This window comes from Chaetura pelagica, unplaced genomic scaffold (genome assembly GCF_000747805.2).
Source record: "Chaetura pelagica isolate M959 unplaced genomic scaffold, ChaPel_1.0 scaffold85, whole genome shotgun sequence".
NCBI lineage: Eukaryota > Metazoa > Chordata > Aves > Apodiformes > Apodidae > Chaetura > Chaetura pelagica.
This window is the reverse complement of record NW_009953505.1, coordinates 2,349,579-2,373,580: the sequence shown is the minus strand read 5'-3', so window position 1 is coordinate 2,373,580 and position 24,002 is coordinate 2,349,579. Positions and strand designations below refer to the sequence as shown.

Sequence of the window (24,002 nt, the reverse complement as noted above, 5' to 3'; positions counted from 1 at the left end):
CAAATTATATTCTGCCTGTGAATCAAAACCTCCCAAATGACTTGATGCATCTGAGGCCATGATAAAGAAAATACTGGTGAGCTTGAAGGCAGTACTGAAATGCATAATGCTAGAGACGAAAACTTGTCTTTCTTTTTTCTTTTTTCTTTTTTTCTAAATAAGAAGGTGCCTTAATGAAATGTACTTTAATGAAGTTGCTTTAATGGAAGACAAATTGCCTCAAAGCGATGACATCTGTAAAAAGATGTTACAAGCAGCTTCTTATTCAGAAATTAGCAGCCAAGATCAGTAAACAAAATATAAAATGTAGTCATATTGATGTAGATACTGATGCAGATAATGTAGCCATAATACTGCTAAAAACAGTTGAATTATGGTGAAAAAAGCTGATGAAATAGAACAGCTGATATTGAGGCTGACTTCAAGGAGCTAGTGTTCAACCAGTTTGGTTTTTATATGGCCTTGAAAGATATGCCAACTATAGCTGCTAAATCCATATTGCAATTAGAAATGGTTACCTTTGTTGATCAAAAAAAAATGAAATGGAAGAAAAGAAAAATAACATACCATGTTCACACACAAAACAAAAAGAGCTATATCAGGGACATCAGGGAAGGTGGAATACTATAACAACACATTTTATATTGTTATACTATTCCACCCACCTTAATGGAGAACCCTTCGGTGTGGCTATGCCATAGCCTTTCGAATCCAGATTTCCTCCCACTTTCATGGTGTCACAGGGCTTGCGTTGCTCAATGTATTCATTCATGGTGGACTCCAGCAGGAAGGCAAACTTGCCCTTGGATTTGCGGACACGAGCCACTCCCTCTGCAGTAGTCCTAGTGAACACTGATGGCTCAGCTGATTTCATGTAGGTCCACATCTTTTCATAGACTGCTATTTTTGATCTCTGGAGAAAATTAAAGAGAAGTTAGAACAAAAGAATATTGCAGCATTTCAGAATGGCACTGTTCAAATCAAAATCAATCAGACTTAATTTCTCAAACAGCCAGGGTTAGAAAATCATCCTTGGATAAGGGTTTTCTTTGAATTCCATGATTGTTTTAAAAGAAAAAAGAAATAACAGTATCAATATTGTAAGGTATTTTTAGGCCCAGTTAGCCTTCAGCAGTCACAATAAAATAACTGCAAATGAAATACCTGACTTTACTCTTAGATAAAGGCAGTTCACACAGTCAAAGAGCTGTAATGTGTTTTAGAGAATTATATATGAAACAGATACCCACAATAAACCTATATGGGAAAGAGAAATAATAAAATAATCTCCTCATAAATACTGATATGAAACTGGAAGTATTTCTCAGCTCTAACACGCACTTCTTACACCATCAAAACCACAACGCTTAAGATTTCTACTTTCAACCAACATTCAGAGTTCAGAATTCATTAAATTTACTTTTAGAAAGGCTGCACAACATCTCAAGACATGATTCACAATAAAAAATAGAAACAGCAATTTGGACCAATTATGCTATTAAAGGAAACAAAATGCACTTAGCGTTTGTCTTTAAAGTATTTGGTATGTTTTTAGACAAGCAGTATCAGTGGATTTACTTTAAAGACTCTGATCCTGAAAGTATCTGAGTAAGAAAAGTGCTTGCTTGAAGCATGTGCAAGAACCCATGGCTTAGCGTGCATTAGTTGGAAAATTTCCTGTCTGGGAATACATGGTGTAACTACAAGTAAAGATGCAAGCAAAAGTAAAACTTAATAAAAAGTAAAAACAAATAAAATTTTTCATTGGAAGGAGGGAAGAAGGAAATGCTGTCAGGCTGAGAAGCTTCCATGGTCATTAAATTAATCCAACAACTCCTTTGCTTCCTCCAGCCACGGGGATGCAGACATGCAAACCAGCAGTTTGTCAGCTGAATGCTACACAAGAGTATTTATTTAATAACAGATGGTTCTTGTTTTTGCATGCTGCAAAAAGGACTTTTTAACCCACTGCTCAAGTCAGCTCTTATTTAAGTCAACAGGAATTTTCAGCTAAGCAAAATTTGGTCTATGAGCCCGTTTCCACACTGTCCTGGGCACTCCAGGAAAATAATGATTATTGCAAAGCTCCAAAAGAAAGGACCTTAGAATGTTTAAACAAAGATCAAATCGTATAATCTAGGCATTATTTAAACTGACAATGGCTTTAAAATGCCTGCAACTGAGCCTTTGTATAGTTAAGAATATTTTCCTTGAAGCACTTCTTTTTACCAATTACTAAATGATTCGTCTAACTTGAAAGTAAGTGGCATTTAGCCATAAATGTTCACTAAAAATATCATATAACAGAACATACTAGATTCTCCCTAGTTTTTTAGCTTGTCTGTGTGCATCACTTTATCTTGCTGTCAAATGTAGTAAAATTTAAATTAACAACAGCTGTGCATATCCATAATTACATCATGCCTTTTCACCCTCTCCTTCCACTGTTGTCACAGCTTTTCATTTTTTCACTTTTAATTTACATAATAGTGGCTAAGAGCAGAGTATAAGCTAAGCCAACCATGTATTCTTTTTCCTTTACACTGATGTAGTGCTATGGATTTAAATTCAGAGAAAGACAAAAAAATGCAAGACAGCAATAACTCCATTCATTACTCCTCTCTTCCATTTTTGCCCCAAGAATATTTACTTGCCTTTGTCTGTCTTTACTTCCAATAATTTTTTACATCTTAACATCCATATCATCAGATTATTTATAATGTAAACACGTAATAGGTCACTTTTCTTCAAAATTAAAAACTTGTGACACAAAAAATAGCTCTATTAGTAAGAGGAAACAATGCCCCGTAAAACTGAAAAAGAAATATATTTGGTTAGGATCTGGTTTCCTTTGCTCATCAAGAGACAAAAAAATATTGCAAGTTTAACAAGGCATCTTCTCTGTAAGAAGATTCTTCTTTTTTCTCCCAAGATTTCATTTGTTAACATTAAATTTCTACATATCAATCCAGAATGAAAACCGAAGAGTAAACCAACAGATACTCAATATTATAAGAGGAAACATTGCATCTATGCCCTGCACTTAGCCAGGCTAGAATGCTTTTCATTCAGGGCTTTTCTGAGCAGGACTGCTAAAACCAAGTCCTTTCCCTCTTGAACAAGCTGCTCAGAAAATGCAACTCTCACTGTGTCTAAAACAGGAAACAAGTAAACAGCTAATGGTATCAAAGTCTTCTTCTTTATGCTGGCTTTCTTTTCTGCTTTCCATCTTGAATCAAAACAGACTGAATAGGTGTTCAGAGTTTCTGAAATTTTGATTAGAAATCATCAAATGATGAAAAAAATGACCCATGGGCACATCTTCAGCCAGACAGTAATCACTGACAGAAAAGATACACAAGACACTAATCCCAAAACTGATGATGTTTGCTTCCAATCACATAAAATGTTAGACTTGGGATACAAGTCTTCTTCTACTGTTAGAATCAGAATGTGTGGGGTTGGAAGGGAGCTTTAAACATCTTCTAGTACAGCCCCCCTTAAGTGCACAGAGACTTTTTAAACCAGATCAGGTTGTTCAGAGCCTCATCAAGCCTGACGTTGAATGTTTCCAGGGATGGGGCCTCCCCCACCTCTCGGGGTAATCTGTTCCAGTGGTTCACCACTCTCATAGTAAAGAACTTCTTCCTGATATTCAATATGAATCTACTCTGCTATGGTTTAAGGCCACTGTCCCTCGTCCTATTGCTACATGCCCTTGTAAAAAGCCCCTCCCCAGCTTTCCTGTTGGACCCCTTCAGGTACTGCAAGGTTGCTATAAGGCCCCCCCAGAGCCTCTCCTCTCCAGGATGAACAGCCCCAGCTCTCTCAGCCTGTAATTTATATATTATACAGTGTTTGTGCAAATATTGTTTTTTAATGATATTTTATCTTTTTCCCTGTTTTATTAAGAACAAAAAAAAATTAGAAACAGCACTACCAATTACTATAGTGCTGCAGAGTTTAGAAATAATTTGATAACAAGACCTCAGTTACAACATTTTTTAAAAAGCGATCAACATAGTCTAAATCTTAATAAAGCTTCATCTTTTGTATACACAACTACATTTAGCATTTGTAGGTACTTTTATTTTTTCCCTCTGTGTTTTCAAATAAAGGAGAAAAATAACAAAGAGAACACTGATTTTGTTTCTATTTTCTCTTAACCCTGTAAGGTTAAAGAGAAAGAATGGCTGCGATTATAAATGGAGAATCTTCTCTTTAAGGAGAGATCTTGCATGGAATATTGATTCAAACAAAAAAAGTATCTGTGTTTACAGTTGATTTAGAAGAATATTGAAATTCTTGTAACCAAGACTGTTTGTATGTCAAAAGACCTGGCCTCATTATTTCAAAATGCCTGCTTGTAGAAGCACTTTGAAACTCTTAAGAAAACAACACAATTCCTTCATTTTTTACTATTCCTTGGGAGATAATTTTTGCATCATCACCTAAAGACACTGCAAGTAATGGATACTCTTGACAATAAACAAGTCAATAAATCCTAAGTTAAATAAACCTGCCTGGTCCTCAGCATAATGTTTTAAACTATCATCACTGATTCATTCAAGTAGAAAGCACTATTCCTACACATATATTGTGGTTACCACCTCAGCTTTTGATGATCTGAAACTGGAATTCCCAGAATTAAATACCCAACTTTCCACAAATTGAGCTAAAGAAGAATCTATGGGTTAAGTACATACAAATGGAAATAATGAGTACTGTCCTACAGTAAAGACAATAGGAAATCTGGCATCTCAGCAGAAAAATGTTTAAATTCTCAGACAAGCCTCTTGTATCTTAATGCTATCATTTTTGCAGGTAGAAATCAGGGGCTTTTGTAGGGTGAAATCAGGGCTTCTAGGGATCACAAGCTGTGTTTCTGTCACCTTGGGTAATATATACAGCTCCCAGAGACCATCTATAGGGTCATACTTAGCTGTATACCAACACCCTGGCTACAGAAGAAGACAGGTGTAGTTAGAAACCTGTCACTGAACTGTATCCACTAGAAAATGAGGTACCAAGTACCCTAGTCATTTCAGTGGGATCCCTCTAGAGTTGATGTAAAGAGGAAGATACTTTAAAGGGTGATATACTTCAAACTTTACACAGTTGTCCCATACAGGATGCACAGAGGTATTTTTTCTTTCTCCGGTGTCTACTGAAGAAATCCAGAACACTAGCTTGGACTAAACTCCTTGGGCAGCTTTGTTATTCAAAAGTACCATTTATATCTCATAATGCATCACCTTTTTACAGCTAAGAGAAAATATTTGCAAGTTCTTCTGTGCGGATATATCTCCCAATAAAAAGGTTATTTCACTACAGACCTCTTGTAGTCATGCAGTAGCTGCCCTTGAATTGACACTGTCTGTAATTCACAAATCCCATCCCTCACAGTTAGTGATTCCCTGAGTTCAGTTTGGCCAAACTGGAAACAGTCAAGGTGCATAAGAGTACCTAACACAGAACAGTCCCCTTTCAATTAGACAAGAAGAAAGAAAAACACCACTCCATCTTCCTTTTTTTCAATTATGCCTTAAATTGCACCTTTCCGATAAATAAGGCCCCTAAACTGTAATTTCCAAGGAAGTATTAACGGGCTCACATCATTTATGCAGAGCCATGTTCAAACACTAAACTCACACACATTCAGTCAGCAAGGCTTATCTTTCATCTGCTAGAGATGTGAAATAAAGCAGAAGAGGACTATTATGTACTGGTTCTGATGTCCCTGTTTTCTAGCTGGCAAACAATGAGGATTGCATACAAATCACACCAACACAGGAAAGCAAATGCAAATGAAGCAATCAATACAGACAGCAAAGACATATGAATGACTATTTAGGTTATTTCCTAATGCTCCAACTACATCCCTCCAAGATACATTTTCTCTTTATTATTAATCTGAAAGCCAACAAATTAGCCAATGCATTTCCTGCCCACCACCCAAGACCCTATACAAAGTGCACACAGCCAAATCCATAAGTAGGAACAAAATCTGCAAGACTCCATGCTATCATCATAGGCTTTCAATGCTGCACATCATTTCAGCACTGTAGCTTCAGATGAATCAATAATGCAATCCTGGTTTAATTATCACTGGCTTCAGTATCCCTCAGGGCACCTCTTTTGCCCAATGTGACAGTATCACTAAGCTTTCCACAAATTAAAATAACTGAAAACTCCAACAAAAGGGAGTTGTGGGGATAAAAACGTAGCTAAGGTGTTGCAAGAGTTACAAACTACATTACATGTAATTGCAAATTAACACTATTGCACCCTTCCGAGCATCTTAAAAGACCAGTCAGTAAGAAGAGCTGCTCTAATGGACATGCCAACTTACTCTGAAGAACTCTTTGGTTGACCCTGAGTCCAGTGTCCCATAAGCAATTTCGGTTTGTTTGGCAAGGTCTTCTGCGCTTTCTATGGGTGAGACCATTCGCTCAACAGTCAAGAAAGCAGCGAGGTTAGCGGTGTAGGATGAAATAATGATGAGCGTGAAGAACCACCAGACACCTCCAACAATGCGACCTGAGAGGGATCTAAACATGAATAAGATAATGCACATTTTCCTGTCTCTTAATCCAGGTATACAGAGAAAGAGAGAAGGCACCATTATTGCTGAAAATGTATCATTAAATAACAGTCAATGGGAGTGAGATAATTTGCATTTTAAATAATAATAAATACTTTTTCTCTTGAATCTTAATGCCTAGAGTACATCGTCCACTGTATTAATACATATTACACATATACAGAAGTTTGAATTCTCTTGAACAGTAATCCCAGCTTTATTATTTCAGGAAATGCCTAACAGCCAAAAAATTGTCAAAAATACTGGATAGTTAATCTCTTTTTGGAGACAGAAGTAAAGCATGGTAGCTGCAAATCAGTAGCTTTCTCTGTTGCCTCTAAAAAAAAGACACAAAAGGCTTTGCACATGGATTATGTTTGCTCTAGGATTTAAATGTTCCTGTCATCCAGACTTATCAGTCTACAAGCTCCTGCAATCACTTGAACTTTCACATTTAAGAAGCAAGCATTTTGTGGCATCAGAGATATTTATGTAAAATAAAAAATATATATATTCCATTTTAATGCCTGTAATTTGACGAGAAGGCTATTGAGGAGTAATGTACATCCAGTCTTGATCAGCTGCAGTTTTATTGCTACCTTCAATAATAGGAGAGTTAGGCCAATGCTGATCACTCTCAAAATCTCACTGATAATGGCTAAGAAGCAACACTCAAGTCTGGATCATTGGGTCATAATGTTTGATTAAGAAGCTGTAGCTACTGCACACTGAAGTTTCAAAACATCTTTAAAGGTGGAGAAATTCAGGACTGGGATCACGCATACTGCTATCTGCGGGGCCCAGATATCTGTAGCTCAGCCACACAGTGAGCAGTCAAATATTCTCTCTTTCATAGGTAATGATTTTCTGGAAGCAGTGGTGTAAAACTTGTTAGGGAACAGAAATGGGACACTCATTCATGCAGGGCAAATACTCATCACAATAGTCTGCATTTCGCAATTGTAATACAATGGAACTAATTTAGCAACAACACAGCTCCTCTGAAGTCAACTCAGTGAGATTGCCCCTGTATATACTTGCTGCTTCTAAGAGCTGTTTGTGGTTTATGCACATTGACATATGTAAAATAATAGTAATGACTGAAATTCAAAGCAGATTCTCTGTTGCCCTTGTCATAGCTATTAAAAAGAAAAAAAAATGAAAAGGCTTCTGAAAGAATGAACTTCAAAACACTGCCAGTAAAATGAAGGAAGGAATATTTTATGCTTTGGTGTTGAAGATAAAATGCAAATGTAAAAAGATTTGACACAAACCTTGGGGAAATATCACATCCTTGTTGCATAAAGGCACCCAGGGAAAACCAGAGGCTGTTGAATATGCCAAATTCATTGGGAGGCTGGTCACTGGGTCCTTCTTTCCCATCCTCTGGTTCTTCTGTGTGCCACTCATAGGGGCTAAACCTGCTAACTAGGAACAGGACCACACTGACACCAATGTAGGCAAAGACTATGCACATCCAGATCTCATACGCCAAAGGGTCCAAGAAGGAAAAGACTCCTGGTTTAGATTTCTGGGGCTTTTTGATCATAATGGATATCCCCAAACTCATAAAAGGCTTAGAAAAATCAATGACCTCTTCTCGTACCAAAGTGATGGTCAGAGGCGCAACAGCAATCTCTGCTTTCTATAAAGAAAAAAGAAATATAGATGTATAGATTAATTGGATTTGGCTTATACACTCAGCTAAGCAGCTAATTCCAAAGGCATGTCATTAACATCAGGACACTGTGGCTTAAATGTTCTTTATACCTTCTTTTCAGGTTGTTTGTGGTTTTGTGCCTTGTTTTTTGTTTTGTTTTTTGCTTTATTTTTAATCACAGTCTACATTTACTCAATGCTTTTTATCATGCTTTTAGCAAAACATACATATTCCAGGTTTTTATTTTAAAGAATTATAGAAATACTAAATTTTCTAAGAAGAAATCTCTTAAAACTCACACAGGTGGGCAGCAGTATAGGCAGATCTTTACATTTAAAGTAAAGGAACTCAAGGAAGAATGAAAAATGAGAATGACCCTGTTGTCACTGAATGTACAGACATTTTTAATAAGATCACAGAAACTGTAATGTTTTATTATGTTTTCATAAGACACAATCATTCTTGAGGGAAGCCAGCTCCTAGACTCTAAGAAGTTCCACACAGCATGAAGCAGCAAAGCTGATTGACTATTGCCTTGATGCCACAAAACTGCACACAATTGTCTTGGGGGAAAGAGCCCAATAGGAATGAATCAGACTTTAAATAGTGCAAAAAGGCAAGTTTACAGAAAACAGCTATGTAAGATCATGCAACAAAAGGATAAAAACTGTGCTGAATCCATTCCCACTGGAGACAGAAATAATTTTGAATATGTGTCTCTAATATGTTTCTAGAATGAAGATACCATCCTTGAATGAATGGCTTTAGATGACAATGGTGATTATGGCTGCTAACAACGTCTGCATGAACTAGAAGGTACTGCAGCTGTGCTAAGCGGACGTTTTGGTCATTAGGGACTCAACATTTCATTAAGGCTTGCTCCTTGCCTTGTATGCCCAAGCTGTCATTACAGCAGTACTTCAGATGGGAATTGTAAGAGGAACAGAGACAGAAGATTCCCTGGTGGGAGGGAAACAGCTGCAGAAGCTACTAAAACTTTTCTCCTGCTCTTCATTGTGGTGCTGTATCTAGCTAGATTGACAGAGCAGAGCCAAGCTCTGAGACCAGGGAGGACTTTGATACAGCTGATGGGCCAAAGAGGGTAACTCAGTGTATTTTGAGAACCCTTGGTGTTGGCTGCTAATAAGGTAGACTCACAATCTGTCTTCTGCAGTGGAATTGTCAATCTTCAGGCCTCAATATTTGAGATAATCTGCTGGTATTTACCCCACCCCAGGCCCAGTTGTCTTCACAGGCACAACTGAGAACTATTCATAAATGTCCATAAGAAAACTGTCATTTTATTTCCAAATACTTAGAAGCCCCAGATTTGTCTCATGGGGTATCATTTTCAGATGTAGCACATAGCCCACAGTTTAGCAAAGCATTTTAAGCAAGTTTGCACTTTAGGATGTTCTTAAGGACAGTTATATTCTGTAAAATATACAAGGATATATTTAAATGCCATAAAATTTCAATGAGGTAAAAACATTCTAAAAATTAAAAATGCGCTTAAATAGTTTAAGCCAAGTGTTACATAAATAGCTTGCGTGATAACAAAAAAAGAAATTTAAATGTAGGCTTTTTTGTCACCTCACAATCTTGAAACAGATAAATGCATTTAAATTAATATGGTTTTGTTATTTTCTAAACTAAGTTATACAGAGCTATACATATTTTATGGAATTTTATTTCAAACTAGTTGCATGTAGTTAAAATTTAAACCTATTTTGGTAGCTGTACAATTTTGAATAATTCAAAAGAACTGACTCATTCCAGTGCATTGGCCCAAAAATGCTTATTTGTATTAAAATAGTTATGTATTAATAATCAGATTATATCTGTCATTCTGAAATAGTTGTGATGCAAACACTTCTCTTCATAATTTTATGTAAAGATATTCTAATATAAGCAACACGATTAAAATAATGATTTTGCAAGCATACCAGAAATTAACTCTGGTGCTAATATCTTGGGTAAACACTATGATAATATTCCTAATTCTATGAATTTTAATGTAAATTTTGTAATGCAAAGAATTTTTAGAAATTTGGCTTCTTGAAGTCTAGTAATTACATAAGTCTGACTGAAATAGATATTTTGTGAAGATAGTAACTACATGATGAAAAATAATGTGTAAGATATATCTTTAAATATGGTGAAAATTGTAAAGTAAATTTGGTTTCAGAAGTCTAAGGATTGTAGGATGGTTTGGCCTACTGGCATTGATGCCTATTTTTGTATTTCATCTCACTCATAAACTCCTTTTTCTAAAAAGAGAGGTTCCTTCCTTATTGTCAACATCTTTTATATTCCTAAATTTCAGTTTCTGTGAATGTCTAACATGGAGTCCTTGAAATAAATTAACTGAAAGACTCAGGGAAACTGTGATCTATTACTGCTAGTCTTCTCTTTATTTGTCACATACTAATATCTTAATTAACACAGTGTAAATGATAGACTTCGTCACAGGTCTTCAAATTTAACACTTGTGTGTGTATGTGTGTGTGTCTGCAGATTGCTACAGGGAATAATGCAAATATACTTGAGGCTTGTTTTTTTATGGTGTGAGGTGGAAAAGTGACAGCACCATTTTAGTGCGAATTATGGTGATTCTAAAGACCTAATTAGCACACTGCATATCATAGATGAATCACTGGATAAGATTTATCTTACCAAATTTAAATGCTTACTGTGTACATGCAGAACTAGGACTACACCAGAACTAGGTGCCTACACTACTTCAAGGAGTCATAGAGGAGAAACAGAAACTTATCCCATTTCATTTTGATAGTGATCTAATGTCAGGTATACATAGTGTAGATAAACCTGCTTTGTGCCAATGAATGTAAAGGGACAGTACACAGCCAGGTCACTATTAGATGCCAAATAATTGGAAAAAGTGCAGCCTCCCCAGTTTGAAAACATTATTCATTATTTTTGTAAGACTATTGCGTGCCACATTAAGACCTATATAAACTCTTCGCTGTTGAAAGCTATATAATTAGCATCTGTGCTTTGCCCACTAAATGTACACCGTATAATTATGGATTTAAGCAATTAACACTGCAACAATGGTGTAAGCCAGTTCATTATTTTGTTGCCAGTGAAATCTGTTTTGACAAAGGCTAATGATACTTCGAACTTGAAGCAACTGCATCTGTAACATCATTTCAATTAAGGCTGCACCACTACCAGGTAGAGATGGATTCTGCACCTTTTTGATACTATACAATAAGGCAAGATTAAGTCTGATGGCAAAAGACTTCTACTTTTCCAGAACATATTCTTATAACCTTGTGAATAAAATCTATCTTTGGTACAAGGTTTATGAAAGTGGAAAACCTGAGTATATCAGGAAGTGATTTCAACTTTAGAAGCTCATGGCTTCTCAGATTTTAAACAGAAATGAGTTGTGACCTTTTGTGTTAAGTGATGAAAGAACAGCATGCTGTGTCAGGAGACTGAATGTTTAATTGCAGCTGTTAGTGCATTTGGAAACACCTGTTACATGTGCTTAATAGTATCTCATTCCCAGTTAGCATTTCTTCTGTGAGGTTGATATCAACGGCTATAAAGCTTCACATGGACTACTGCAGCAGTCATTTAGATAGATCAGGGAAAGATGACCAAGATTTCCTGGTTGTTTTTAATTAAGTGCTAAAAACAAAACAGGAAAACAAACATGCCCTCACTCTCCAACCTTCTATACAGTCAAAACAAAACTGCACACCACAGCACTTCATACACCCTGGGATATGATGGAAAATCAACTAGAGAGTTTAGATGACAACTGAGCTGCTCTGTGCAGTATCTGAAGGTGTCCAGCTACCAGCATGACACATGAGTCTCAAGGCAACATAGGATGAAATTGGCACACCTGTCCACTCTCAGTAACATGGATAGGATGAGTGGCATTGGGGGATGCTGTAAAGAGCAGGAAAGGAGGGGAGCCTTTTGTGTGGCATAGAAAAGGATCAACCTCACTGGCTGGCACAAAACTGTGTGTTAATCCTTTAATGTGGTTGGGAATTAGAAGATTTAAAATGTTTCCCAAATAGATTGTCTCGTTAACTTGCTAATTCAATTGCAAATTCTGTCCCAAACCTGGCTGCATACAAAAAGCCCTGCTTGAAGCACAGCCAACTACTCAGAGTACTTGTGTTTATGAGTTGGGGATCTACCAGAGAAGATTAATACCCTCTTATAGCACAGATTTGCAGGAAAGTCTTTGGCTGACTGATTTTTCTGCCTTCTCTTTGTGGAATAGGCCAGGGAACCTGATGTTCTGTAATCATCTGGCAAGAACTCAAGGAAACTACAGTGAAGATGCTCTTCATGGTTTCCCTACGGAAATCTTAAGCAGCAAACTTTTAAGTTAACAGGAAGAACGATTTCCTTTAAAGCTACACCTGTAAAGTACATTAAACATCCTTAAAGTAGCTCTCGGCCTTGAGGCCAGCTGGCACAGAACAGGCTGTATTGCTTCTGTGAAAGTTATTTAACCTCTTAATCAGGATGGCTACATTCAAGCTGCTATTAAGGAATGGTCTCTCCACCGTGCTAGTGTCCAGCTGGGCTCAAAAATAGTTTTAGATAGTAATTATGCATAAAAAATATAGTGGTGACCATTGCTACAATTTAACAGTTAGGCAAGGAAGTTCCAGTGCCCAGGGACATTCCCTAGTACTACTGATATAATGGGATAGATATAGCCTAAAGGAGCCTTCCAACAGTACAGCAAATAGACTGGGTAACAGCAGACTTCTGTTAGCTCTTTCAATACATAAACAGCTCCCAGAGTTTTGCTGTGGTCATTCCCAGAGTTCAATTCTAGAATCACAATCATGTTGCAGCCTTAAAACCTTAGAGAGCCTGCACCTCATTCTTTTCCATTACAGAAAGTGAAGTGTTGATCATGTATTCTTGGAAATTCTCTTCATGCAGGTGATTTGCAACGGGTTCCTTCCGCCTGTGAGTTTTGATGCTTTCAGGTATGTTAACAGAGCCGTGGGTCACATTCCCATACTGGCATGAACTTCTGTGCAAGCTTCCTAATGGCAACTTGGCCTTCAGTATAGCTCTAGGGCAGTTTGGGTTGGCTGAGGTGATTTTTTTCAAGAGAAAAAGTAAAAGAGAAAAAAAAGCCTAAACTGAAAACTAAGGTGTAATTTCAACTTTCCTCTATAACTTTCCACTAGAAGATAGGCCACTGACACTCTGCTATTAAAACTCTGTATCTGGGCATGGGAATTTTCCCACCATGTATAACATTTTTCAGATGTTTTAAAAACCTACTGGTGTAAAAACTGTGCATAGCCATTGATATCCACGTGATGGCAATGGAGACAAAAGCCAGACAAGGAGTTGCCTCCAATTTGATAAAAAAAGTCCGAAATAAGCTTGACTTTTAAAATCCTGAGTGTTGAGCTGCTTCCAAGCCACTGAAGTGGATACACATATGTGGTGATCATTCAGCTTTTTCATTCTTTAAAGAATCAAGTAAGTTTGGACATTCCAAGAACTTCAAGAACATAGAAGGTTTTGGAGGGCTGGTATAACCTTTCCATCCCCATGTGGAGGGGAAATCAACAACAATCTGGGGTATTCTTTTCCACTCGCCTACATCACACAGACTGTTTCATGTTGAGGAGTTCCCTGAACTGATGCTAATGGACAAAACTGACAAAATTTATCAGCTATACTTAGCTGACAGAAGGGAACAGAAATGGAGCTGCTAGAAAAGCCACTGGGCTTTTGCCATGTGTGGCTTTAACTGTCATTGGAATTGTGAAAATTGCAACTGTGGATGGAACAACTGGTATGGAGCAGGTTTTTATGGGCAGGCTGAGGCACGTTATGAGTTTACTGGTGGAAATATTCTCACTTGAGTAGCTTTAGGAGTAAGTTGTTTTGTGTTGTTTGTTTGTTTTTTATTCCATAATTGAAACAAATTCCTCTTAAGAATTCTGAACTGTTCTCAGTGCAGATACTAGCAACTGTAGTCACCAGCAAGCTTAGCTCTGAGTTTTGCTGCTTTTGGTAAAACCAGATATTGCAAGTGTTTATTTGGGTTTGTTGGAACTATTTTTTATTAAATACTACAACTTTATGTGTCCACAGAATTGCTAACTGTTACGCTATTCTCAAGAATCCTCTAGATCACTATATAACATAATGTTCTTAGTTGCTGAACTTAACAGCTTTGCTCTTAAATTTAACTGTTGATTATAATTTTAAAAGTCTGCCTGAATTCTGAATTACCTAATTGTGTATTTCTCTGCAATGTTATCTGTGTTTAATGTATGATGGTAGATTCTCTACTTCTCAAACTAGACCAAAAGTCCTATCTTTTTTAAAAGATCTGTGCACCATTCCATGAGAATGAATAAATGAGTGATATTCCTCCCAACTAAGTTTAATTATGTATCAAGAATAGATGTTCTCTAACAGTAGTGAATTTTTAAGGGATGTGCAAACTATGGACGTTCTTATATTACAAAGCACTAATTAAATAAATAGTAGTATTTGCTATTTAATTTTCTCTTGAAAATAAATGAAAACACAGAGCTCTGAAACAGAATTCTGTTTCTTTTCTGTGACCCCAAGGTTCAATAAAATGCACATATACTTCCCATTTTATGACTCATATTATGATAAATTAAATCCTGTTTCAAAAATTGGTATGCTTACCCCATAAACAAGTTCTCCCACCATCCCATTCCAGATTTTTGTCTCTGGATCCCTTGCTCCATATTTTCCATCAGGAACAATGGCAATTTTGTACTTGATACCAATATGTTTTGCAATTTCTGACGCCAGATCTACACAGTATCCTTCAAACTTGTCATTCCCTTCAAACGTATCATGGTTTTTCTTGAACATAACATATGGGGCTTCCTATAATGAAAGAAGCAGAACTGTAAAGGTGAAGTATACAGCATATACTCTGAAAACCAACGTCATCTACTGACTAAACAACATAAATTTTATCAAAAGTTCATGGATAGTGTTAGCACATTTAAATGAAAATGTATCAACAGAAATCCTTCTGAAAAGGTATGCTATTTAAACAGTAAACTGTCTTATAAATTTCAAAAGATTTATCAACCTTAAAAATCATAAACACGAAAACACAAGAGTGCACATACATTTTACAGTGTTTTAAATTAAAGACCTTAGTGCAGTATACACTAAAATTAAAGCAGGAACAGCAGTTGAACCCACACAATGCAAAAGACTGGGATAAGTCAAAGTATTATTGCTGCTTTTGGCTTCAGTAAGTAAGCACAGCCTTTGACATAGTGTAGTTACTATGTAATTTCAGATGCATGATCTTTGCTTTCTTGGGGTTTAGAATGCATAGTTACTAAGAGGCTACATGTGTTTTAGTGAGAACAAAGAAATATGTTCCTGAGGAAACACTACCTTGCCCTTCAAATAAACAGTGCAGATTCTGAAAGGTCTTTCAGGATGAATCTAAGTAATATGCATGGCCAAGAATGATATTAAGCTGACATTGACTCTATATGTTGCATGAAAAAGAAGTACCATATATTTTTGCTTGGTGAGTGCCATTGAAAACAAGTCAAACCTGTCTTGAAAAGTGGATCTTACAGTCTCTGTATAAACCATACTATCACATTTCTAAATATTATGTGATTGGGAAATCAAGGTCACAGTGGGAGAACAAGGTCACGTTTTTTCTTTTTTTGCTCTGTGTGGATTAAGACTTTAGCAATTACTACATAAAACTACACTTTCTAGTGTTATTTTAAATTACTCCACATAATTCATAATCATAGCCAGTTTCAGAAAAAGTATCTGTCACTAACGTCACCCTTTTTTTGAATTTACATCAAAATACTAGCAATTTAAGTTTTCTCTTTGCTGGCCCTGGTGAATGTTGGGTTTTATTGACACTAACCTTGGTAGTAATCTGCCTTATTCATATCTTTCTTTCCCACATGAACAATTAGTGCAAAAATAAAAATAAAGGTAAACTTATAGTCTGAGAATGTCTGCTTTACTGAAACTACATCCATGTCAGCTGTAAGCAACAGAAATTTTGTAACCTCTATTAAGTGTTAAACAATGAAGGCTACATCACATTATGTGAACAACAGGGGCACAAACCAAATAAAATTTTTTTCAGTGTGTCAGGTATTTTTTTCCTTTTGGATAAATGTAGCTCCCATTAGGTGTGGATCACAAAAAAAGAAGAACTTGATGGGCAAGCCTTAACCGTCCACCCTACAACCCCTAACCACTAAACCAGCTCCTGAAACACCAGATCTACCCATTTTTTGAACACCTCCAGGGATGGTGCCTCCACCACCTCCCTAGGCAGCCTGTTCCAATGCCTCACCATTCCTTCCATGAAGAAATTTTTCATAATACATACTCTGAACCTCTCTTGGTGCAACTTGACCCCATTTCCTCTTGCCCTATTACTGGTCACTGGGGAGAAGAGGCCAACACCCACCTCACTACAACCTCTTCTCATGTAGTTGTAGAGAGCAATGAGGTCTCCACTCAGCCTCCTCTTCTCCAGGCTGAACAACCCCAGCTCTCCCAGCTTCTCCTCATAAGACCTGTTCTCCAGACCCCTAATCAGCCTAGTTGCCCTTCTCTGCACCCTTTCCAGCACCAAAATGTCCTTCCTGTACTGCAGTGCCCAAACCTGCACTCAGTGCTTGAGGTGCAGCCTCACCGAGGCCAAGTAGAGGGGCAGGATCACCTCCCTGGTCCTGCTCGTCACACTATTCCTGATGCAGGCGAGGATGGTGTTGGCTTTCTTGGCCACCTGGGCACACTGCTGGCTCATGTTCAGCTGCTGTCAATCAGCACCCCCAGGTCCCTCTCTGCTGGGCAGGTCTCTGGCCACTCCTCCCCAAGCCTGTTGCGCTGCCAGGGGTTGTTGTGGCTGAAGTGTAGGACCCAACAAGTGGCCTTATTGAACTTTATACAATTGGTCTTGCCTCATTGATCAAGCCTGTCCACTTGAGCTAAGGAACTTCACAGCATAGAAAAGTGTCCACAATGTTTACTTCCTAAGTAAAACCCTTTCTGACTACCTGGTTCCTTCACCTATATATAGATGCCCAGAGAAATCTGAGGGTGGTGACAGCAGATTGTTGCATTTCTTGAGCACACAGTTATGACCAATGCAGGGCTAAGGATCACTAAGGACTTCTAAAACTGGGGCAATCACAAAACAAGCTGTTATCATTCTGATGTGTATGACCTTGGCACTGAGACCACAGAGTTGTAGCACTATCTGTGCACTGCAATCACTGCAGTGCAATGCCTTTGCCCATACAGTGTTTGTATCTTTAAAAGGAAAACTGCTGAGTATTGCCAGCAGCCTGCACCACTCTTTGTATTCTTATCCCCAGTTAAATCAGCTTAGTCTCAACTCTCTGTCCTCCAGAGGGAAGAGGAGCAGGGAAAAGAGGTCCTACCCTCTCTTTGCAGTAGATCTTGATTTTGGGAAGTATTTTGGACTTAGGATTCAAACCTTCCCCCCTCCTGTAGGCTTTTTGTTCCCCTGAGAGGAAAAGCCAAAATATGCTACTCCATTAAAAAAAAAGGTTAAAAATAAACAGAGGTGAAAATTACTGTCTCTTGACATTGATTTAGCCAACTGCAGTCTAAAAATACAACCAAGTCTTGTCCAGTATCCTGCATTTGTGGACTCTCCTTACAAGCATCAGTTACATTTGCTTGCTGTATCTCAAAAGCAGTTATTCAAAGACCAGATAAAATGTCTGCTAGCTCTCTGACAGGCCTGCTACAAAAAAGCACTTCAACTGTCTCAGCATAGCAAAGCATAGTGACAGATGCCTTATTCTTCCTGTGGAAGGTGAAATCCTTCAGACCTCCTTCCTTGCATTCTGTGAGGGAATGTGGAAAGGGGAAGCAGTGGCTCCAGCACCATCCTGGGTAGGTGCAAGCAGTGACAGTCACATCCAGTGGATGGATCGCGATGTGAGAACTCAAGACCTGGGTTCTGTCAGGGATCTGCTGGGTGACTTGGAGGAACCACATTTGCTCTCCCCCCATTTTTCTACACACTCTGATCTTACTGATTTAGCACAAAATACAGCAAGGAACATCTCTTGTAATGCAGGGCCTCTTGCTGTGACTGCTTTAAAAGAAACAACAATGGAGTGAGATCTGCCAGTGTGAAACAATACAATTACAAACAATGGGAACACCTACCACCTTTGACTTACTCTGTTTTACTTTCCCTCCTACCTATTTTGTACATACATACGTACGTACATACTTACATACGTACACACATACATACCAGTTTCTATAATTGTTCTGTCTAGTTAACTGCCAAATAACGAAAGATGTATTTTCAAGGAATAATTTGATGGGGGGTATGCGTGTGGGACTGAGTGTGGCTTTCTTATACAGACTCTCTGCAAAAAAAAAATAATCAAATAGTGGTACTAGTTTTAAATTCTGTCCCTTTCAGACTTTGAGGGTGTTTCAAACTGATGAGGTGTGCAGATGTTATTATTACAACATCAGGACATTGATAGGCAAGTTCAACTGCTTTGTTAATAAGCAACTTACACAGATGAACTTGCAAGGTCACACTGCAAAGTCATGAAATATCTGAATTGATCAATAGCATGTACTGAGTCACATCTGATGCTCTTCTCTACCTGTGTCACTGATTTTTTTTTTTTTTTCTTCTGTATAATCTGTTACATGGATAGCATTTTCTAAATTAGTAGTAATGTTAGTGTAACCATGCTAGATACAAGATACAAGAGTTGGAAGATACCCATGAAAGAGGTAATATCTTCTAGATCAGCTGAAATAGCTGAAAACACTAGGCATACTTTTTCAGTGTTTCCAGTTATAGCATCTTGTCTAATAAAAATATTCCTTCTCCCTACCATCTTTGTATTTACTACATTTTTAAATTATAAACTCTTAACCTGCTGATATAAAACATGGGTTTGACTTGCTGCTGAATGAGGCTTAACACCACAATATTTGCAAGATTTCAGCTGCATAATAGTATTCTATGGAGTAGTGAATCAAGGAAAAGTCCACATTGAAAAGATCAATGACTAGCACGGAACAGATATTTGAAATGGTGCAAGCTTTACTTATAGAATTCACAATTTTATAACAATACTTAACATTTGTAAATACAAGTTGATGTCTGCAACAATTACCTTTATAGATGTAAACAAATCATTCCACCACATTGCCACAAACTCATGTGTACAGTAAAATGCTCACAACTGATGATCCATACTATAAGGGAAGGGGGGAAAGTAACTAACTCAAATACCAAACAGATTTATGTTTGGCTTTCCTATTATAAAGTTCAGTTCCTAATCTTTAAAAGTTGTAAAAATAGTTCATAAAAGCGACAAATAATTGTGCAAGGAAATGTCTCATTTTTAGAACAGGAGTAGCACAAATTATCACACTTTATTCTGAAAGAAACTTTGGTAGATGCCAATAGAAGGTGAGGTAAGGCTTGATCAAGAGTGTACCAGTCTTTTTTTTTTTTCTGAATAAAGTGTCCAGGATTCGGTTTGAAGTCTTTATCCTTGTCATGCAACAAACTTATTTTTTTTTCCTCCAGTCTACTAAAAAATACAATTAATAAAGTTTTTAATAAGAAATGCTTTTCTATTATGAGAAAGAAGGTCACCGTTAGAATTTTGGAGGTAAGGCTTGATCAAGAGTGTACCAGTCACAACAATGAGGAATAGTTCCCAGTAAAGAAGGATATCTGTCATCTGGGATGCACTAAGGTAACCTTCTTGACCTCCAGCTGCTGTTCTCCATGTCCCTTGTGCTGGCCTTGGTCTGATACCCTCAGTGTTGGATACCCACTGACAGGCCATTGAATCAATTTCTAAATTCTTGTGGACATTGATGAAAAGTTACACACTTGTGGCACAGCTTACCCTACAGGACTGAAGCAACATACACTAGATGAGATAACCAGGTAAGAGTGGTCATATATGGTGTGAGAGAGGCAAGTGTCATCCTGCCACTCGAAGACATGGGGGTAGGCAATACACCCTGGAGCGTCTTAAATGTCACTGAGTCCTTACAAGTGGGCAACTGAATCAATACCCTTTGTAAAGTTATCTGCATTTAGGTAACTGAGCCATGAACTGAATCCAGCCCTTGAAGCTTAATCTGCCAATACCAGGACATTCTCACTAAAATAATGAGCTGGAAGCCACAATGCAGACGCATCTCATGTACATTGAGCTTTGGTTCTAAAAAGTTGTTGGGATTTTTAAGTGTTGCAGTTTCAGAGTAGCTACAGAGTTTTCTGTATCATGAAATTAATTTGAGAGTTTAGACTAGTCTTCCCAGCCTACTCCCCTATATTCTACCCCAACAACTTTTCACCGTAATTCTGAACTTGAAAAATTAGAGCTGATCATTCTTCCTAGCTGAAGAAGTCACTTGATGTTCCTTAGTGTTAGAGCAGGGTTGCACATGATGTCCCTTCTCAAGTCATACAATGAGCCTACTGTGCACTTGGAGGTCCCAATATCCTCTGGAAGGAGCACTTCTGCACACAGGTAGAGCATCTGTCCCTTCCAGAGGGCCAGTTGTGCAGGAGGCTGTGCACCACATGAGGTGCAGAACACAGATCTCTCCTGGGAACTATAAAAAGCAGGGCTGCATGTCAGCTGATAAAGTACATCAGCTGCCCCTGCTGCAGCCTCTCTCTAGGCTGCTTTTTTGCCACATGACTAAAGGGAGATAGGTTGAGTGTCTATGCACTAAACCAAAACTGGAAAATAAATTCTATGGAATCTCACTACGTTAGAAATGAATGTTAAGATTTTGCCAAGTAGAAAACACTGTACTTTGAGAGCAAAGCTGATTTGTTATAATGCACTGTCTATGCAGTAGCCATACAGCCATATTACAGCAAAGGAAGCACAGACACATTAAAACTGAAGAAATAGCAGGCAAATCAACTTGTGCTACTTGGCTACAGGCAAAAAGTAAAGTGAGCCATGCTGAAAACTTGGAAACTTTTCTTATGCTGCCACGAGACCTGTTTTTGAGGACTGAAAAGCCTGACAGCACAGTTTGCAGAAGCTTTTCAGTTGGAAAATATGCATGCAACCAAAATTATATGTGTCATCTACAATGGTTCAACTTCCCTTCAATGTGAAGAGGGCAATGAAGAGGTGAAGAAGTCTCTGGCATTTGCAACACAACTATAATACAGAGAAAAGCAAAATAACAGCATTCTGAAGGTTATTCTATTTAAATATATATTTTCTTTATATGCAAGATCATATGCTTGTGGATGCTAAATACATTGCCCCCGCAGGCCAGTATTAAGAATCATGGTTCTAAGCTGCCTTCAGCATCATGTGCACAACTCCCAGAAGAGTCAGTGGAAGATGAGCATGATAAGGCAGAATTCACCATATATTCTTATTCAAACCAAATTCTGATATATTTCTCTTGCACTGTGATTTTGAAACATTGAAAGGGGACAGTTTTGGTAGTGCTGCTTCCAAATAACTGCATCTATCCCAAAATGACATGCTGCATAGACACAGAGCATGCTTTGGAATATTAATTCACTGTTTTGGTTTTGCAAATAATACCACCAGTCCTTTCAATACAGGGACTGGAAAAGTTCTTTTGAAGATAACATTTATTATGCACATTAAAATGTTTCAATGCGAACAGAATAGGCAAGATAACACATTTGAAAAGCTTTCTTGTTCTCCTTTTTTTGCTTTCTAGCAAACAGGAACCTTTTATATAACTTCTCATTATTATTTTTTACTCGCTTCTCCTAAGTTTGGAGCTATTTATGGAAATTACAGGATTCATGTATGGTAGCTTCAGTCAAAGATATCAGGATTGGTATGAGAGGAAAATTTCGACTGAAAGCTTGTTTTTCACATCTTTCTCTTCTCAGCTTGGCAAAGTTGAAGGTTAACTTCATCTGTTCTAGACATTTCAGATTAGTCACAGAACTTTTCTTGGTGGTTCAGTGCCTGGTCATCCAGTCAGAGGAACAGTAATCCATATGGAAAAATTAGCTCAATGCTACTAGACTGGTGGTTAATACTTGAGCCTTAGTTAGGAATGTTCGCAGCATCTTGGGACTCTTTTCTTCCTTGATCAATTTCTTAAAATAGGATTCTTCATCAGAGGCTGAAAAGAGGAGGACTGTACTGAAGTACACTTTTTTTTTCCATCACCAAGTCTTTTTTATTTTTTAATTTTTTTCTTTTTTAGGAAAAAGATACATATATTTTAAATGTCCCATGCAAAAAAACCAACATAAAATGAAATAAAAAGTCACACAGTTCGGTTAGGAGTTACATTCTGAATTCCTGTATACTAGTTTGGCTGGTTTGCATCCTGGAATGATTATTTTCCAACAGAGATTTGTTAAGACATACTTAATGTATAAATGCTGATACACTCTACTGGAAATCAGGAAACTAAATGCATTTTTCAGTAGGAAAATGTCTTGACACTTCCCTTTGGATTATTTTCAACTCTGTACTAAACTAGAAAAAATATTGCTTAACACCACACACAGAATATTCCTTCCTATTTGAAATGCAGCTTATTCTAAAGGGTTAAAATGTCTTGTCTAAATGAAGCAGGTGAAAAGGGCAGTGAACTGAGATGTAAAATCTTAAAAGCGGTCAGGTAAAGGTCACCCTTTGCCAGTTGGCTTTGACAAACATCAGCTTAAAAGGGCATGTCTGACTTTAGAAGGAAAATTGTTAAATATTTTGTTCAAAATTCAGATTTGTAAGAAACAACGGGTTTGAAAAATAATGAAATAAAAATGTGAATGAATGAAGGAACTGCATTCTCCTTTGCAACCACTTTTCAAAAACACCAATAACATTGGAAAGTCAAACCCCTAAACTATTTAGAATTTATTAACACCAAAAATGTATTGAAATGCTTAATAAATATATTAAGGAATATGTTCAATTGCGTCAACTAAGTTCATGTTTTCATTCAAAATTAAAAGTAGATTATCCAGTTCTGATTGGCTGACTGAATTACACTACTTAAAATCTTAGCTCTTGCTAATGTCAATTTTGAATTTATAATGTATTGACAAAAAGGGACACTCGTATTACAGGCATCTAAATTTATACCCTCTGTTCAATTCTGTCAGAGTTTTCAGGTTTTTCTTTTCTTCCACTTTCTTGCCAGTCAAGACTTATCAATTAGAGCTTCAAAGAATTAACTTACATTTCTGAGAGTTACTTCAGTAAAAATGGAAAAGACTGCTTAAAAGAAAAAAAATACCGCAACTTTATTTAAAAAAACTTATTTCAAGTGAATCATTATATTAAATGCGTAACATAAAACCCCTCTGTACAGACATGGCAGTCAAGATAATGAAGATACATGGCTCTTAGCCTCCCACTAACCTAGGAACTGGTAGACTACATTAGACGGTAACTAGAAATGAGTTTCTCACACACCAGTATAAGCACTTAAAAAAGAAACACCTTACCAAAATTGTAGTGACAACCACTGTTCTGTTCTCCATGCCTGAAGTGTCATTTCCAAGTGTAGGTTCAGGCTGAATCAAAACTAATTTATCCATATCGTTCCAGTAACCAACCTGCAAAACAAAATGTATATAAGTTATTGTAGAGAAGTCTACATTCTGCATACATACAAATGTAAATTACTATAAGAACTGAGTGAGCCAAAGACAATTTCGTATCAAAGGAAGTGCTC

At 37.3% G+C, this 24,002-nt stretch overlaps 1 protein-coding gene across 3 annotated transcripts in view; it reads right to left on the bottom strand.

Annotated features, from left to right (window-relative positions):
- GRIA4 (glutamate receptor, ionotropic, AMPA 4) overlaps positions 1-24,002 on the bottom strand; it is a 217,047-nt gene that overhangs the window by 41,655 nt on the left and 151,390 nt on the right. For 2 of the 3 annotated variants that reach the window (XM_009999382.1, XM_009999381.1), the window contains exons 9-13: positions 23,773-23,883; positions 14,937-15,143; positions 7,858-8,228; positions 6,353-6,551; positions 666-913 (exon numbers count right to left, since the gene is read on the bottom strand). In XM_009999382.1, the coding sequence (XP_009997684.1) occupies positions 666-913; positions 6,353-6,551; positions 7,858-8,228; positions 14,937-15,143; positions 23,773-23,883 (1,136 nt within the window). Of the gene's footprint in view, positions 1-665; positions 914-6,352; positions 6,552-7,857; positions 8,229-14,936; positions 15,144-21,967; positions 22,437-23,772; positions 23,884-24,002 lie in introns of those variants that run through there. The other variant, XM_009999383.1, reaches the window with a different exon arrangement.